This window comes from Calonectris borealis, chromosome 4 (genome assembly GCF_964195595.1).
Source record: "Calonectris borealis chromosome 4, bCalBor7.hap1.2, whole genome shotgun sequence".
Lineage (NCBI taxonomy): Eukaryota > Metazoa > Chordata > Aves > Procellariiformes > Procellariidae > Calonectris > Calonectris borealis.
This window is the reverse complement of record NC_134315.1, coordinates 52847615-52865612: the sequence shown is the minus strand read 5'-3', so window position 1 is coordinate 52865612 and position 17998 is coordinate 52847615. Positions and strand designations below refer to the sequence as shown.

The 17998-nt window shown below is 41.5% G+C and overlaps 1 protein-coding gene across 2 annotated transcripts in view; it reads right to left on the bottom strand.

The window, feature by feature from the left end:
- The window catches only part of GRID2 (glutamate ionotropic receptor delta type subunit 2), a 745311-nt gene extending 740465 nt beyond the window's left edge, over window positions 1–4846 (bottom strand). For both annotated transcript variants that reach the window (XM_075149577.1, XM_075149578.1), the window contains exon 1: window positions 4759–4846. In XM_075149577.1, coding sequence (XP_075005678.1) covers window positions 4759–4846 — 88 coding nt within the window. The remainder of the gene's footprint in view (window positions 1–4758) is intronic.
- Window positions 4847–17998: the final 13152 nt, after the last annotated feature.

Sequence of the window (17998 nt, the reverse complement as noted above, 5' to 3'; positions counted from 1 at the left end):
TTATGACAGACTCTGGATAAGCCCCTAGTGATCACTAAAACACTCCAGAAAGCAGTGACACCTAATGGCAAGCATGCCTTTGGAGGATAGCAAGCCATAATATATGGCATGAAAAATTATCCCTCTTTAGCTGCAGAGTAACTAGCACTAAAACACATTATAGGGACTGGAATACTGACACAAATCTAAGCACCTGGGAGAGAGTTTAAGAAATAGCGCACATAGAAACACAGTATGCCATGCATGCTGTGCATTTAAGTAGAACATAGTTACTAATAAAACCTACTGGCTGCTAAGCCACAGTGCGCTGTATTCCAGGTCTTCATCCATATGTATGTTTAAAATAAGCAAGTAACCTTGGCACATTCTAGAGCAGGGAAAGCAGAGACCTGAACACTCATCTGTAGACACTATAGACACATAGAGATTTATTTGTTTTTAATAAATCTGTTTTGCTTGCTTGTCCTGCGCTTTACAAAATATATGTGAGAATACTGTAATGAACAGTTAGTGACATACACTACATACCTTCTAATGAGGCTTTACCAATAGCACAGCAAATTAAATTCTTATTACCAATGCACAACACAATACAAGCCAAGCTGCGTTGTAGTACACGGCTTACAGAATGAAACATGGATGTGCATACCACCAAGCTAGATGACTCCCTTTCCCTTACAAAAAAATTTTACATTTTAAGGGCACTACCACATCAACAGAAGACGTAAGCAACAGACCCCATGTTGGAATTGCCTTGATATTATTATTAATGGTACAGAAGAGCTTAAAAGTATGAACCAAAACTCAGGACGCAGCAATGCTGGGAACTTGTGTAACACAAGGAATGCAGCAGCCCTGGCCTGCAAAGTCTAAAAGCTGAGAGGAGTAAGGGAAGAGCAGATCTAATTTTCTCTCTTAGAAAAAAAAATATAGTATATATTAAAAAAAAAATTAAAAGCATATGTATAAATATATGTAAAAGCACATATATATAATTATATAGTATATAATTTCTGAACTTGCCATTGAAAATAAAAAAGCTAAGAGCAGTACGCAACTGACTGCGTATGACTGAAGCCACTGATAAACATAAAAAACCAACTTGCAGTAATCAGGGTGCCTGAACTATGGCTGCACACTGCTGTCATGAATTAGCCTTTAAAAAGGCTAAAAGTGTGTTTTTTCAGGAACAACTTTCGTATCATATTATGTGACTGCTGCCCTAGGTGATTTTACTGCACCTAATACACACGTATGTGCATATATGTTTCTATATGCACAATAAGAAATCCATATGCACATACAAATATATTACTATGTACATGTCAAGGGAAAAAAAATGAGCACAAACTACAAAATAAAAAAGCACGAGACCAACGGTAGAAGATACAAAGCATACACAAACTGTGCAGTTGACAAGGAATGCCACCTAATCCCTGCTTAATTAAAGCACTGTTCTAAACTCCTGTTTAGGGAGTGAGGAGTGTGGGATGCCTGATGTATGAAGAAAATATCAGGCAGCGTGGCTAATCTCAAAGACTTTGGAGCTTTCGAGCTACATAAATCAGAGCGACTTTTTGAATAGCCTCATAAAACACAAAATCATTGCCATTCCACTCACGACTTTCAGATTCTTCCTACAGCATACAGATCATTAGGAAACTTCTAAGCAATCAAGTAATGTGGGGCTGATGAAATTACTCAATGCATGGGCTGAGAGAAGCAGCATAATACAGAATTGCACAGTTTTGACATGGTAACCCTGCCCCTTTCTTTTTTATATAGGGGTAAGGAAAATTACAGTGGAATCGATTCATTTCAACATTTTCACAAGAGTGCTTAATGTAGTCTTTCTGAACTGCCAGTTCCTATTTATAATAGCAGGGCAGCAGAAATGTACAGACTATAAGCAGCCCTACCAACGGTCAAAATATAATATAGGAAAATGTTTATTTTTAAATGTGCGCATTTACATGCACACAGACCTGCTCTAATGATCAAAAGCAGCAGCTATAATCATTCAGAAGACAGAAATATGAAAAAGCGTATCACAGATAAATATCAGTCACTGTACCTCTCCCACTGCCACCACCAAGTCATTATTCCCTACTCACTAAATTGTAACATTTTCTGTCATTGTCTAAGAGATGGCTGATAACGTGATTCGATATAGAAAACATCCCTTTCAGGAAACACACCAAATAATACATAGGAAAGCAAGACAGTTAGGTACATTACTGAAAAAGAGAGTGCTATCAGAAAAAGGGTATGCACAGGTAACATGTTATTTCTTATGACCATCTGCCCCTCCCAAACATGGGAAAATATTTTCCACTTGAATACCTTAATACTGTAGAATGAGAAAAAGATAATGCATTTATTTTGTTTGTTGCCTAAGGCATCAGTATACTACCTCTGGTAGTATTTCTTTTCCCCTGAACTGAGCATTTTGTTTTCTTCTTTGGCTTTATGAATTCTTCTGTGGTTAATTTGTTCTAGAGTACCCTGCTACTGCTTTTCATAACTCATATAAATAAATACAGTTTATTATATACGTCTAAATATTTTATACATAAGTTTACTCAGTACAAGTGGAAGAAAACAAAAAGTGGTCAGAACATCCAGGTCACAAAATACGGTGGTGTTACTAGGGGCCAGATTTTCATCTGGGAGCCGTACAAGTAGGAATATTTAGCTGTCTACCCATTTAGTGTTAAATGAGTTCTAATTTCAGGTCATTTATTTTCAGTGTATTCATTCTAATAGATTTAAAGCTCTGTGTAACAATTATCAGTTTGCCATTTTCATGGCAACATAAACCAGTCTATAAAAAGAGGTAATCCCCTTGTACTAATTGTCTCTCAAGACAAATTAATCGTGTGAGAAGCAACTACTTTGGTATTTTTTTGCTTTCAGTGAGGATTTACTCTGTTGATGCATCTAATCACCAACAGCATTATGAAAAACATCAGTGGTAAAATGTGTTGCATTCATCATACATAAACAAGTGAAACAAACAAAATTGTCATTAACACGAAGAGAGAAAAGCTGCCGTCTCCCTTGATGCTAGTGCAAAGGCATACAGCACGCCCAGCAACGCTCCGTTAGCCGGGAGGATGGGAGACAGGGGAAAGAAAAACTCTTTATCTGCTACACAGCCAAATTTCCCCCCAAATCCTAAGATTTGATCGGCTTGTTACAAGCTCTTAAGAAAGAAATCGTAAGATGTAACTGTCTCCTAGTGTCGCTTTAACAGTCTACAACTGGGGAGAATTAAAAAAAAAAAGAAAAAAAAAAAGGCATTCGCCCTTTAAGAGGAGGGCATAAAGCGCTGCCTCCCCTCTGCAATGTTTGATGCTCCAGTCGCATACAGCTGTAAGGACTGACCCCTATAAAGTTGCGGTACCTAAGAGAAGCGGTAGCCCGTGGCGGTGGGGGGGGGCGGGGGGCTACACGAAGGGCTGGCGCATCGCTGCCCAAATATCGGTGTCCTGCAGGAAAGCTCCTGACGGCCGGGCTTCCCACACGCTCTTCCCACCCACTTCCCCTTTCACAGAAATCCGCTACGGATCCCCACGACAGGCACCGGCAGACATGTTTATAAAGCCAACCCCGGGGAGAGCAGCGGCTGCCCCAGGGCCGGGGCCGCCACAGGGCCGGGGACCTCCCCAAAACCCCTGCCCCCAAATGCACCTTCCCCGGGGCAGCACGGCGCCGGCTGCCCGCCCGCCCCCGCGTTTCCAGGCTCCCGCTCCGCCTGCGTGCGGTGCCTGCAGATGGGCGAGCGGCCGCGGGGGAAGCGCCTCCTCTCCTCCTCTCCCTCCCCGCGCACCCCCGGCCGGCGTAGGGGGCGACCCGCTCTCGCCAGTCGCGGGAACAAAACGCCGCTCGGCAGCGGGGTTCGGCGCTTCCCAGGATGCGCCCGCCGAGAGGGAGGGCTGCCGGGCCAGGGGTGGCTCCGCATCACGGGGAGAGAGAGGGGACGGGCGGCAGGGAGGAAGCCCGGCGCCCTCTCCCTGGCTGGGAGTGCGGGCAGCGGCGTGCCTGGGCATCACCCGAGCGGCCCCGCCGCGGCCGGGAGGGGGGGCCCGCCGCCGCTGCCAGCTGCCCCCCTGCACCCGTCGCCAACGGGGGAGGCCGCTATCCATCCCGGGCGCCGCGGCCCCGGGAGGCACCCGGCCGGCCGGCGGCGTGGCGGCCCGGGCAGGGGGGCGCGGGGCAGCCAGAGCCCCCCGCCCCTGCGTCCGCCCGCCCGCGGGAGGGGAAGCGCTCACGTTGCCAAACCACCTGTTCCGCCGCGGAAGAGGAAGGCGGGATGGGGGGGGGGGGGGGTGAAGGAAGGAAGAGGGGGGCCTTTGCGTGGCTGTCACGGTGGTGTGGGAAATAGGGGGAGGCTTGGGGTCCCCGCGCCCGAGGGCGAGCCGGGGCAGGAGGAAGGCAAGCTGGAGCTGAGGGGCTGCGGGGAAGTGCCCGAGCTCTGCCCCCCCCAGATCATCAGCCGCGCAAAACCTCAAGGTCTAAAGCACGCACATACCCCGCTGACAAGAAACCTTTACACAGAGCGGTAGGGGGGAAAGAGGACGCCTAAGATCCTGGTGGAAAGCAGTTATAAGAGGGGAACAAACAAAAAAAGGCAAACGAGCAAGGGCTAAAAGAGAGCGGGGGCTGCGAGGGGAGGAAGCCTGCCAAGAGAGGGAAGGTTGCAAAGGAGAGCTGGAAAAGTGTCCAGCAGCACCAGCAGACGCAGCACCCCCTTACCGATATGAATGATTGAATCTGCAATCGCCGCTTTCCAGGTTCGAGTCCAACAGACGGACACGACCAGGATGAGGGAGAAAACTTCCATCTCCTCCGGAGGTCCAGGCTTTATAACAACAGATCTCTTCGCCAAACGGTGCCACCGCGGAGGATAGCGCGGCGCAGGAAACCCAAGAGTTTGAGGTGCCGCCGGCGGAGCGTGTAAATCCCGGTGTCTGGCGCACAGCCGCGGCTGGGCAGGGAGCGAGCCCGGGGCTCCGCGCGCCTCTCCCCTGGGCGAATCCCCGCGTCACTTCGGGGGGCTCCTGGGCAGCACCAGAGTTGCTGGGAGCGCCGGCAGCAAATTCATCCAGCCCGGGCGCCGCCGCGGGCAGCAGACGCCTCTGCTGGTCAGACGATCCCCATCCTTCCTCCGGGTCCAGGGATCCGCTCGGTCCCGGCTGCTGCACAGCAACTTCCAACCCACACCACGCACAGGCTCACACACACACACACGCAGACACGCACACACACAAGCACACACACAAACCCTCTTGGCCAGAGAAGCCCCCGGAGCCCGCAGCAAATAGCTCGCCTTCAGCGAGGGAGGAGGAGCGGGCAGCCGGGAGAGCAGGCGATCCCGCTTCCAGCAGCCAGATTCCTGCAGGAAAAGCCCCCCCGAAGGCCAAAAAACAAAGTGAACTTCAAGGTAATGCAGATAGTAATGCAGAGATTTCCCCCCACCCTTCGCTTAAAAAAATTGCTTCCCACAACTGGAGGGAAAAAAAAAAAAAAAAGAAATCTGCAAATCAAGCCCAGCGAGCTGTCTCTGTCGCGCAAGGTAGTGGTTGGACAGGGCAGGAGCGAGAGGAGTGCCCGGAGCAAGGCAGAGGAAAGCAGATGATGGTCTGCAGGTTGCTTTTGGAGCTTGCTTTGCTGGTGGGATGCAGAGAGAGCTGGCAGCTCCAGCACCAGCCAGCACGTTGCCTAGAAATGGATCACCTAGGAGAAGGAGAGAGAGCGAGAGATAAGTGCTATCAGCCAGAGAGAGAGAAACAGAGGGAGCGAGCGAGAGCGCTTCTCTCTAATAACCACCTCCTCCCCCTATCTGCAATACAAGGGAGAAACAAAATAGAGCTCTCATCTCCCTTGAAATCTTCAGCCGGGACTAAGGAAGAGACATAGGCAGGAGTGCATACAGCCTAAAAATACATTAGGGGAAGGGGGGGGAGAAGATCTTTTTTGAAATGTTACGCTCAGCTAAAAAAAAAAAACACAACACCCCATTTATTTAACCTTGTAACTCCACCGCAGGTATCAAGTTCAAAGCTAGATGGACACTTTTGCTTCTTGGTCTTTGACAACTGAGTCAGGGACATTGCTTGAAGGGGAAAAGGAAAAAAAACCACCACAAAAGAAAAAAAATCAGGGACACCTGGCCTCAAGGGGAAAATGAAGACCTAAAAATCTATTAATATGACTTTAATTATCTGTGTTCTTGATAGAATTCTCACAATTCTTTAAAGCAATGAATTGGCTTTTTTCCTTCCTCTCTCTTTAGGTAGTGGAGAAATTTTGATGGGAAAATGTTTAGAGTGCACTTTTTGTGCTCAGGTTACTATGAATTCATTAACCGATTAATCCTCAGGCTTCTTGTGCTGTAGTCAAATGCATTATCCCCATTACACAAAGAATTGCACAGAGAGGTTAAGTATGTTCCTATAAACTAGTCTAAATCCCCACTTTCTGTCTTATGACACTTTCTTCTGACTTCGATTTTTCTAGTCACACTAGAGACAGAATGCAGAAGTCAAAGAATTGCTCCAAAATAATGGTTATATCCTAAACTCACATAAGCCGTTGATAAGACCTGGTAGTCCTTTTAGAAGTCTAAATAGAGGTTGATCAACCCCTTTGCTTCAGAAACAACTTTTTTGAAGGCGTCTCCTTAGTTATAGCACTTAGATTAAGTTCATTATACCTGATGTGTGTATTTCTCCTGAATTGCATATGTCTTCTTTCAGCCATGGAACTAGTTAACAAGCATACTTGTATACCTACAAAATTTAAGGATTTAGTTCAAGAGAAAGAAATAAGATTTTTAAGAAAAGACAAACTAAATCAGTGTTAAGGAGCCAGATAATTGAATCTATAAAAAAACAAAACAACACCAGCAGCAATTTCTACTTTCCTTAGTCCACATTGGCAGGTGAGTACTTCCCTAAAAATGGTAACACTCAAAAGGCTTCAAAAGCCAGATCCAAAGCACAACGCAGGGCTCATCTTTTCACTGGCTAGAGTGGGCTTTCTCTCTTATAAGAGCTGTAACAAATCACAACTAAAATTGACTTTAAGAGACAAAAGAAAAGGTAGTACATAAAGAGAAGAAAAGATGATGAGCAATGTGAAGCAAAAGTCTCACAAATTATGTCACTCGTGCTGCATTTGCCCATATCTTCTGTGCAAGTGACAGATCTGTTATTGATAACAGCACATAGTAAAAAAGGCTTTTTTTTCTAAAAATGGCAGTTTATGCACAGTATCAGTGAGTGTAATGGGTATTAATTTTACAAGTAATAAATTCTGATTCCTCTGAGAAACTTTTGGAGCTGCCTGAGTCATTATTACTTCTCCACAAAAGAACAGAGTTCACAAGAAATGTTAATTCGCTTCTTTGGGGGGCATGTCAGAGCAGTACTCTTTAATAATGTACAATGCACAGTAGGCAGAATAGGAAATGTAATGGAAACCTTTGGAAAATTATAACTTTTTAATCCTCAGTTTAGATAATACTAAGAATTTTGGGGTCTTATCTAGAAACCAGCTATCCTTACTGACTCTTTAAAGCATCCAGTATCCTGAATTGGCCACACTAAATGCAAATTTTCGCTTAAGTCTGTAGACATTCAGCAGAACAGGAGGCACAGCCAAGAGTTTGTAGCTCACAAATACCCTCTAACTAATAAAAAATGCTTTTGGAGTGTAGCTCTGAATAGTAATTCCAGTGGTAAAGAACACTGAAAATTTGAGAGGAATGAGACTGAAGTAAATTTAAAAAGTAAATTCAAATAAACTTACTTTAAATAATGAACACATTATTGACTTAATATGCATCCACCACAGAGATAAAAATCATTTGCACTTCCTCATTTTCATTCTCTTCAATTCTTATTCACTAAAAACAAAAACTGGTGTCATCCAATTAAATAGACTGAAAAAATCTTATGCTATGTGGTTAGTTCAGAGGTATCAGAGAAAAGGTATCAGAGAAAAATGTTGAAAAAGGATAATGGTCTTTTCTATTCAATATATGCTAAGCATTTGCAAAAAGTTAAAGAAAAAAGAATTCCAGAATGGGAGTTACTGATACTGTGAAAATATTATCCCTCCACCCACCCTCCCAAAAAAAAAAAAAAAGACTAGTAATCAGACCTGAGCGAATGCAGGCCCCTAATAAGCCATGAGCACCATTCTCAGTGATTGCTGCCTCAGGCGCTTTCAAAACTTAAGTCCCACAGGTTTCAGCCATGCTGCTCTTCCTTCACTACATTTTCCTTCCCAAAACATCCTCGGTTATATCAATATCACTTCAGCTTCACCATTAGCATCCATGGGAGAAGCACCATCATTGACCAACCGACGTTTCTAACAACAGGGAGTAGTTGTCTTCTTTCTAGTAGTCTAACTAAAATGTGGTTAATGGTTGATGTACCTTATATTTCCACTGATCAGCTATTACAGTGTTGCACATTAATGCAACCCCTAGAGGAGCAGCAAAGAAAGGATGTTCTTGTAAAACACATGAAGCAGGGGGGGAAAAGTGTCCATCTAATGTTTATTTCCTCACACCCACACAAAACACACTGCTACCTTAACCAAGAAATCGGACCTGAGCTTCTATCTACAGAGAAAAGATAGCTAAATACAAAAGTATAACATGCCTTTCACTCATCTAAAGGCGTAATTTTGACAATACTACACCCTTTTTCCCATCTGGTTGGCCATACAAACAGATCTGACCATGCAGAGGTCAACTTTTGATTTGTTTAATTCTAAGTCCTGGAGGATCCTTCAGGTATTTGAAGAAATTAACATAGTGATAAAACAGTCTCACTTATGACCTTCAGTGCTGAGAGATAAACAGAATAGCTAAGCCTTATAATGACATTACTAAATTACATAGCCAGTATTTACCATTCCCATGCATGAGCATTAAACACGCCTTTTGCACATTAGAATGCGATATTTTATACTCAAGTGTATTGTTTAGATGAGATTAAATCAGATTACACCCTAGGTTAGTCCACCAGTCCATTTGCACCAATGCCTTTTTCATGAAGGCCTGTAAGTTATTGCTTCAGATAAAAAAAAAAGAGTATGCACCCATCCCACTGTTCTGTGCTGTGCACAGTGGGAAAGAGAGGTAAGGGAAATTCCTTCCTGACCCTACTAAGCTATCACCTCCTATCTTGAAGTCTGATATTCAATTAGCCTTTTCATCTTACCTTGCATAGTTATAAACCTTGTTAACAGTCAAAGAGTTATCCTAAAAATAAAATAAATAAAAAAAAAAAACCAGCAGCATTAAACTCTGTGATCTTCTGTAGCAGTGAATTCTAGCAGTGCCAACTGGCTGTGAAAAATAATATTTCTTTTACTTGGTTCTAATTTACTCCCCTCTCTTTCATAAGATAATTCAATATTATTGCATTAAGGGGTGGGATTAAGAAGAACTGATCATCTGTTACAGGAGAGAACCATCAATCACAAATATGTAACAGTCATACCCAAATTGTTATTGATACCATCTGAACATGGGAGAAAGGCCAGGAAGGCCCACCTACTATTGCTAAGATTGGTTTCTATTTCTGGACTTTTAATATCATTTGTTTTCATTTTCACTGCAGCTTCTACTTCTTCTTTGACTCTTTGTGGGTCATTTTTCAAATGAATGCTCCTGACACGGAAAAATTACAGTAATTCTGTGAATCTCCATATTTCTTTGATGGCTATACAGAAGCATGTGCTTTTTTTTCTTTCTTCAGATGATATTTGGAAGTTCCGATTTGTCACCAACAAATAGTAACATTGTAGATGAAACACAGGACCCTGCAACACCCTCAGTACTACAACTCTCGAAAGATTAACAAGCAGATTTGACAAACGGATCAGCATAGGCAGCTCCCTGCAGAGAGCCATTTCAGTGGGCACAGGATCTCCCCATAAGGATGCCATTCCCAGATCATACCCTAATTTACATGTGACAAGGCAAAAAAAAGTTATCATTAATATTAATTCAGTTCTTGTTACTTCTGATTATTATGATGTAGGCTGTGAGAAGATCTGCCTAACTTTAAAACTTGGTGTACTCAAGGCTGGCCAGATAAGTATTTCATGATAGTAAGACAACCAGCCATGGTCCTCCATCCCCTAATTTATGTAGGACAACATGTTCCATTTGACAATGTCATTTCAATACAAATAACACTGAGTTTCCCCCGTTTTAAAAACACAAACTGACAAATACCCCACACCTTGCATTGCTATATTTTTTTAAAATAAATGCATTCTTAAACTACTGATACAAAGTAACTGACTGGCAGACCTATCAAGAGACCATGTGACACAAGCAAAAGTTCCTCTGGCACTAAGAGCTGCTGCCCAGACTCTCAGGGAAAGCTGCTAGCTCTGAGAGGTTACTTCAGTTGACATGTCTACTCAGTCTTCGCTTTACCTGGCATAGCTTCAAACAAGAAGTCATCTGGGAGGGCTTTAGTTAAGAGGACATCTGTCCATTAGGAAGTAGACTTGCTTCAGTGACCGCCACATAACCTTTAAATGAAAGCTTTAGCCTACTGCCAACTTTAAGGTTGTTTCTGCATTATGAAAGAGGTCCAGGTTAATAGGGCTGTTTGAATTCTAAGTAGTGGCCCAGACATTGACTGCATCTGTCCTGTCACACTGAGTGAAACACGCACTCTTGGGCCTCTATTACCACTTCCAAATAATGGGGATAAACTTGCCTTTACTTAATGGAATAGTTTGAGGACTAAATTAGTTCATTTTTTCAAATGCAAAGTATTATATCCTTTATCCAATTTCCTTCATTCTGTTTCTCCATAGCTTAAACATGTGAATGTGTGTATATCTGCAAGCGTGTGTGTGTGTGTGTGTATGTGCACATGCAGATAGAAAGTAATTTCATTTGGCCATTGTACAAATAAACAGAACATCAAATATTTACCGCATTTCAACAGAGAGTGCATGTTATGGCCTTGAATATCTTATCACAAAAGAACAAATACCAAACCAGAATCAAGAGTTATTCTGCTGGGCAGAAGAAATTAAAAAAATTTTGTGCAGTACATAGCAAGAATTTAAAAGTTTTTTGCTTTTTTTTAACTACATTGTTATTGAGTTTAGTTGAGAGCTTGTGTCTCATCCTTTAGCCTCACTACACAAAACTCAGAAAGTGGTTATGAAGTAACCCTTAGAGCAACCAGTGTTATCAGAGTGAATTAGCAGGGACTGCTACCGAGGTAGATTTATTTTGCTTCCCTTTAAACTTGTGTTATAGATCTCCTGCGCTGCCTGAGCCATCCTGTTATGTACCTCACTTAGAAGCTGTTATGTTACTGGAGGGAGAACACAGTGCCTAATAGCAGTAAGACCTCTTGGGCAGGATCTGAACAGAAAAAAACCTTGAGAAAACAAAACAGAAGGAAAAATGGTGTCAAGTCATTCATTTCATTGGCATAGGAGAGAATGCCGTGCTCCAAGATATCTATATATGTAACATCTTTTCAATCTTGCCTAGGTTAAAAGGAAACAAGAGAATAAATTCTCCCACCTCTTGCTTCGTCTGCCCAGTGAGTACTAAATATCAAGCCAAATTCTTCTAACACCAAATCCTTCTGTCTCTGTAAGCACCCAACTGAGAATCTCTCTCAAACTCCCTCTCATTCACCACTTTGCAGAGTTGTTTCCTCCTCCTTCCTGGTTCCTCCTGAAGATGCCTTACCGTACCTCAACACTGTATATATACAGTTTCACTCTTCTCTCTTGCTGGCACTTTGTGTTTTTCTAATATTCCTCCTCCTATTATTCATCACATTTCACAATCATGGCTCTTGCCGCTATCTTCCCTTTACCCCTTCTTTCCTTTCCCTTCAAGAGCTGTAGAAAGGTGAAAGAGATGCAAGGCACTTTCTGCCAAAGCCACTTCACAATTATGCCAGGTGAAAAGCAAGTCACAAATGGTGGAGAAAGCCAGCAGGGGAAGCAAGAGAAGCAGGGGATATGCTGACACCCACAGCCACAGCTACAGTTTCTGCCTATGGATCTTCTATTGGCAGCAGGAGAGGAGTCACTTCAAGTGTGCAGTCAGGTCTAAGAGCTTGGGTAGGGTACAAATGACAAATGTAGAGCCAGGACTCTTAGCAATCGGTAAAATACATGTGTATGTTTTCTGTCTGATGTCCATCCATCTCACTCCTAGCTCCTCTCCCGATAACCGTTAATGACTTTTGGCTCATTCTAGCCACAGGTTCAGGCCATAATATAACTAGAACAAGGGCTGCTTATGTTCTGTGGAGAAGCCACCAAGCTAAATACACCAGTCACTGGGGAAGGTGCGCACAGAGGAGAAGCCGTCAGGAAGGCTGGAAAACTCTCTTTGAGAACATGACGCGTTAGAGTGAAGGGGAATCTGTAGAAAAACTTTGATGAAAGACAGACAGCAGAGCAGTAGCAGAGCAGTGTCAGAGCACGGTGAAGTCACAGTTCAGATCTGAGTAGCTCTTCATGTAGCCTTTTAGTGTCACGCACCTGAAGGGCTGAGGCTATTCTGGATAGTATATGGAGTGAGAGAGCCAACCAAGAGCAAACCATTTTAACTGATCTCATTCTACATCTTCACTGCTGCTGAGAAGAGAGGGGGGAGTTTCAACTGTGACAATAAAAGAAAGGCCAGTCAGAAGTCATCACTGAACCAGAAATCCCACATGCTGTCTGTTTGCTTCATATCATGCAAGACCAGAATCAGCTCAGTCTTTACTACCGCGGGTGGTGGAAGAGATAGTCAGAAAAGCTTAGTATTGGAAAATGGAATTATTGTTGCTCTGTGAGCCCATGGTTCAAGCACAGGCAAAACCCAGCACATTAAATTATTTTACCTATTTGGAAAAGTTAGCAGGAAGTCTGTTAAATTTGGTGGTTTAACAAGAATGTGACTCAATTATTTGTGAAAGACAAATAGTGCAGGCATTGCTAGTTATTTAACACTGGAGTTACGCTGGCACCTGCAAAGCTGTAGATATTTTTTTACTGTATTTTTATTTAGTAGTAATCATTAGTGTTATATTGGGACTTCTAGCAAGACTTCTGCCTTCATTGAGGCAGATGCAGCACAAAATGCATAACAAGATAGTCCTCACCACAAATACAATATACTCTGATTACACAAGAAAAACAAAAGTCAGGAAGGGAAACAAGTCAAGTGTATTCCCAAGGTCATATGTCATAAAATCCAAAGCAGAATTTGGATTTCCCAAGTTGCAGTACAGAGAACTCCCCGCCAAAACTATCCACTATCTTTCCTGGGTGCATTTGAATACCATCTGCCCTCCTTCGAGCAGAGGCAGCAACATGAGAAAAAATTACTTTTACCTGTGAACTTGCACATGTTTTTAGTATCAGGATCCCAGAAACATTTGATAAGTTGTTGTAACACAATATTGGAGCTATAGTGTGTGCTACCTTCTGCATTCTGGCTTTTAAAAAAAAATTTCTCAGTACAATATAAAATCTCATGTCTTGCCTAAGATTTGCTGTCCAATACAATTATTGGTGCCAAGTTTTTCCAACAAACAAGAAGTTAACTGAACTAAATGAAGACCCAGGTAGAGAAAGATGACTGCTAAATTCGAAAACTACATAAATCACTAGTCTTTATGTGAACAGTCAAATAATTCTTCATGCCAGAAGGCACTAATTGGTCATTACATAGTTGGATATTAGTATGTCCAGTAGTCTTTGAAAGAGTTCGTATGTCCTTCATGTATGAGAGAAATATGTTTCCATATCTAAAAGACTTTAACCATTCTTTATGACGCACAATTTCACAGTTATTTTCAGTAAGAATTCCTCACCTTTCCTTCATTCTTTCTCCCCAAAAGAAATACTAAATCAAGGTAGCTGAAATAACCTATTTGAAATTTCTTGCTTTGATGCATTAAACATAATTTCCTTCTCTCTGTGTTTTCATCATAACAAACAGCATCATTATATTTGACATTTACCTTATTCCACAGTATTTCTGTCATAAATTAAGAAAGAACCATTAGATCTGATGACATGGCAAGGAAGAAAGTACCTTACTAACATGATAAATTATTTGTAGTTATTTTTAAGATAATTCAATTTTGTCTGTACAGTACCTAAAATTAAAATAAACAACCTATTTTTCTCAGTTGGACCTGGCTTCTGCAAGTACTTTTCACGTAATATTTACCCTGTATAACCATCCCAATAGGACTGGAAAGGCCATACAACTCTGAAGTGCTTCTATTTCAATGAAAGCCAGTCAGAAAGACTTCATTTCAAAAAGCCTCTTGAAAACATACAATTCTAATAAAACCCTGCGAGTAGATGGAAAAAAGGAAACACGAAGTAAAATTATCTTCCTATTATGACCTACTTTTCATTGATGCCTACTTCATTTGCTTAGAATTACTAACAAGTGAATTTTGAAAAGAAAAAAGCTGCATTTTCTATTTTGACTAGGTTAAACATTTTCTTCAAATTAGTAAGTCATGCTGATAAATTGAAATGATTCCTATTAGCATGACTGTAAAATGTGTTTTGGATGACTCCAGATATTGAATGTTCCTGCATCATCTCCGTCATGCACACACAAGAGTTCTACACTATCTATTTATATTACAAGCTTTCCAACTGCTACTGTTCTCCATGTTCTTTAATCTCTTTTCATTTTTCCTCTTTAATGTTTACTTTTCTGGTCTGTCTCTTTTTCATCAGCGTAAGTCACAAAAAATAAGAGGATGGTCAGTATACATTTAGGTGGCCAGTGAAGTATAAGATATTTCTGAGCACCTACCTGTTGGGTGAAATGCTGAGAACAATTTCGCCACTGGGAATGATGAAAAAGTGCCCCATTCTGTTGTCCGTTGCCTTTCAAGTTTGTGGTCTGTTCTGAAAAGGCAAGTGGTAACAATAATTTCGCTCTTTTAAGTGTTACTTGCACTGAATACTTTCTACACCCCAGTAATTAAGAGCATAACCACCCTCCCCCCCAAGTTACTCCATAAAGCCTCATTTTAATCTTCAGGAAAGAAGATATTGACAGTAATATTGTCAAAGTGTAGCGAAAGGCTCAATAACATTCAGTACTTCTATTGCTCATTTATTTATGGAGAAAGGGGGAGGTGCTCAATAAACAGAATCCTTGCATATGTTATGCTATAACAACAACATAATTCGGACGCTTAGCAAGGTCTGAAAAGAAAAGCTGAGCACTTTATGCACCTTAAAAAACCTCCACCTTCCACTTACTTTATTAGACAATTCTCCAGGTAGTTTAACATTGCAAATGCATATAAATTATTCTTGTAGATAAGCAATTACATGTTTTATGACCCTCCTTACACGCACAAATCTGAATGGACTTCTACTGACACATGAGCTACTTATTTGAAAAGCTGTAAACCATTTAGCCTGAATATCTGTGGCCTGATTGCACACTTCTCTTGGGTATCAAAAAGTTATTCAGGTTCAGCAAGTTCTGCTTCACTGAAGGTCTGCTGTAACTGTGTTGTTATTTCCCACTTTTACTCTTTTTCATATATACAGACATGGTGACACATATATGCAAATACATAGAGTTTTGGTTCTTTAATATAAATTACTCCTCAAGTAATTGCAGGGAAGCATAGTGGAATTGCTTAAGGAGCAAAGGACAGCTGATACTGGTATGCACATCAGACTGTGGCCCTTGACTTCTCCAAGTTCATTGATGAGCTGCAGTTCCAGATTTTAGACTGCTACTCTCGCAAAGTGAATTTCATACTGACACAGGAAGCACCCAGTGAGGGGGAAACAATAACTGCATTAAATCACATTTAACACATTTTTGACAGGTGAATCTTGGCACAAACTGGAAAGCAGGAAATCACCTCAGGGGTTTAAAACTCTGAATGTATCCAGAAACTTGTGTTAACATCAAGACTTGGTTACCTGACTCTCTTTCAAATCAGTTAAAGTCTCAACCAAATCAAGGCTAAACACATCTGCTCAACTTTCTGCTTCAGAGAGTTGGAGTGAAATCAGAGGCTTTTCCCATGTACAAGAAGCTGAACACACAAATACAAATTTGAAAGACTGGAGTTTAATGGCATACGATTTGTCTATCAGTTCTCCATAACATTTTTTTACTGCTGTTCTTAACAAAATGAAGCATAAAAAACAACAATCCATAGGAATGCCATGTCTCCTTTTTGGCTGTCAAAGTTAAATCGAAAAAAAAAGAATATATGTACTTTAGTAGATGACAGAGCATAGGCAACTATAATAAACACATTGTCAGAGAGATTCTCCTACCCCCAACTTTGGATGAAACTACCAGGCACAATACAAAGTAGAAGTCTGATTTCAATCTCACTACGAATAGAAAGCAAGCAGCTACTCATTCGTAAAAGAAAGTGGCTTTACAGGAGGCTATCAAACTTGGACTTGAACTTGAATATAGTCATTAAAAGGGTTACACGGACGAAGTCCAGCAGCCAGAACTGAATTTTAAAAATCGGGTAATGAATTAAGCACTTTAGACTAATTAGCTCTGTCTTCTATCAAGCTAGGTATAAAACAAGAATTATTTCAATACAAAAATCAGACTTTTAGTAGAATGAAGTGAGAACTGAATTTTTGGGTCTACTCAGGGGAGCAGAAATAAGGGAGTGACCTCCCCTATTTGCTAGAAAGCCACCTTTAAAGAAAGAAAGAAAAAGAAGTCTCTGGGGACTTACAAAAAGCATCCAGAGGAAGCAAAACTAGTTTCATATGTAGTAATATGATATTTTTCCAGCATTTTTGACTAAGGGGGAAAAAAATACCCACAACATGTGCTCCTTCTTCTGGATGATCTTTTGTTATCCAGACCCATGTATAAAACAACACAGGGCTGTGGATAAAGACTGAAGCAGGAGAGGACTCTTATGAACCCTATGGGAAATAATACTAAGCCAGCTGATGGATGTGAATTTTGAATCCCAGTCTCAGTTTCCTGTGGTATACAAAGCAATACAAAGGGGCTCATTCAAGAATGGTGTACATTTAAGTAGATGGTTGGAGTTTTGCCGTCAATTTAATTTTTCTTATAAAAAAAAAAAAAAGGAAACCTCCAGGTTGAAACAAAACCTTTGCATGATACATTGCTATCCAAAAAAACCCAACCAAAGAAAAAAAAAACAGAATAAGCAGTGTCATCACAGATTAAGCTCTAAGGCAGCACAGTGAATCTCTGTACATCAGGTGAGTCCCTAAATTATTAGGCTGTAAACAAGGTCTGGCTGAATGGTGCTCAGAACTCTCAGGTCATGGTTCCCCGAGAGGGGACCTGGCCAGAACAGAAACATTTGCCTTCCCTAGACAACCAAATCACTGGCAAGCGAGAGGCTCTCGTACACACCTAGGAGTAGAGCCCAACACAGTGAGAGTGAAAATGCAGCTCTAGGAGCTCAGTAGTACTCCTTGGTACAGCAATTTAAACAATGCACCTGAGCTTCATCTGACAGAGCTGTCCCACTTTCTATAAATAATGCTCTAGCTAAGGGAGATTGACTCTCTGCTTAGGTCATTCTCACATATGATTTAATTTGGACCTTCTACTTTTGCAGCGAATGGCCCTGTCCATAGAATTAGCGGTTATTCTGAGATGTCATTCTTTTTTTTTTTCCTTCTCCTTTCTTTTGTTGAGGATGCACTTGGTAAGATTTAAGATTAATTACAGGAAGGACACAGATTTAAAAACTTTGAAAACATCTGTGAAATAGATTGCTTGTATTACATACCAAATCCATGTATATTATAAATGGCTCCACTTTTTTTTCCTAAGGTGTTACACTGAAGTTGCCATAGCAGAGTGAGCCAATGGCACTGAAACTGTTTTGTGTTTTCAGTTTTGGTTTTAAAAGTGCTGAGGGACATAAGGCAAAAGGCAAGGATGTGCACCCATCTTTGTTTAAAA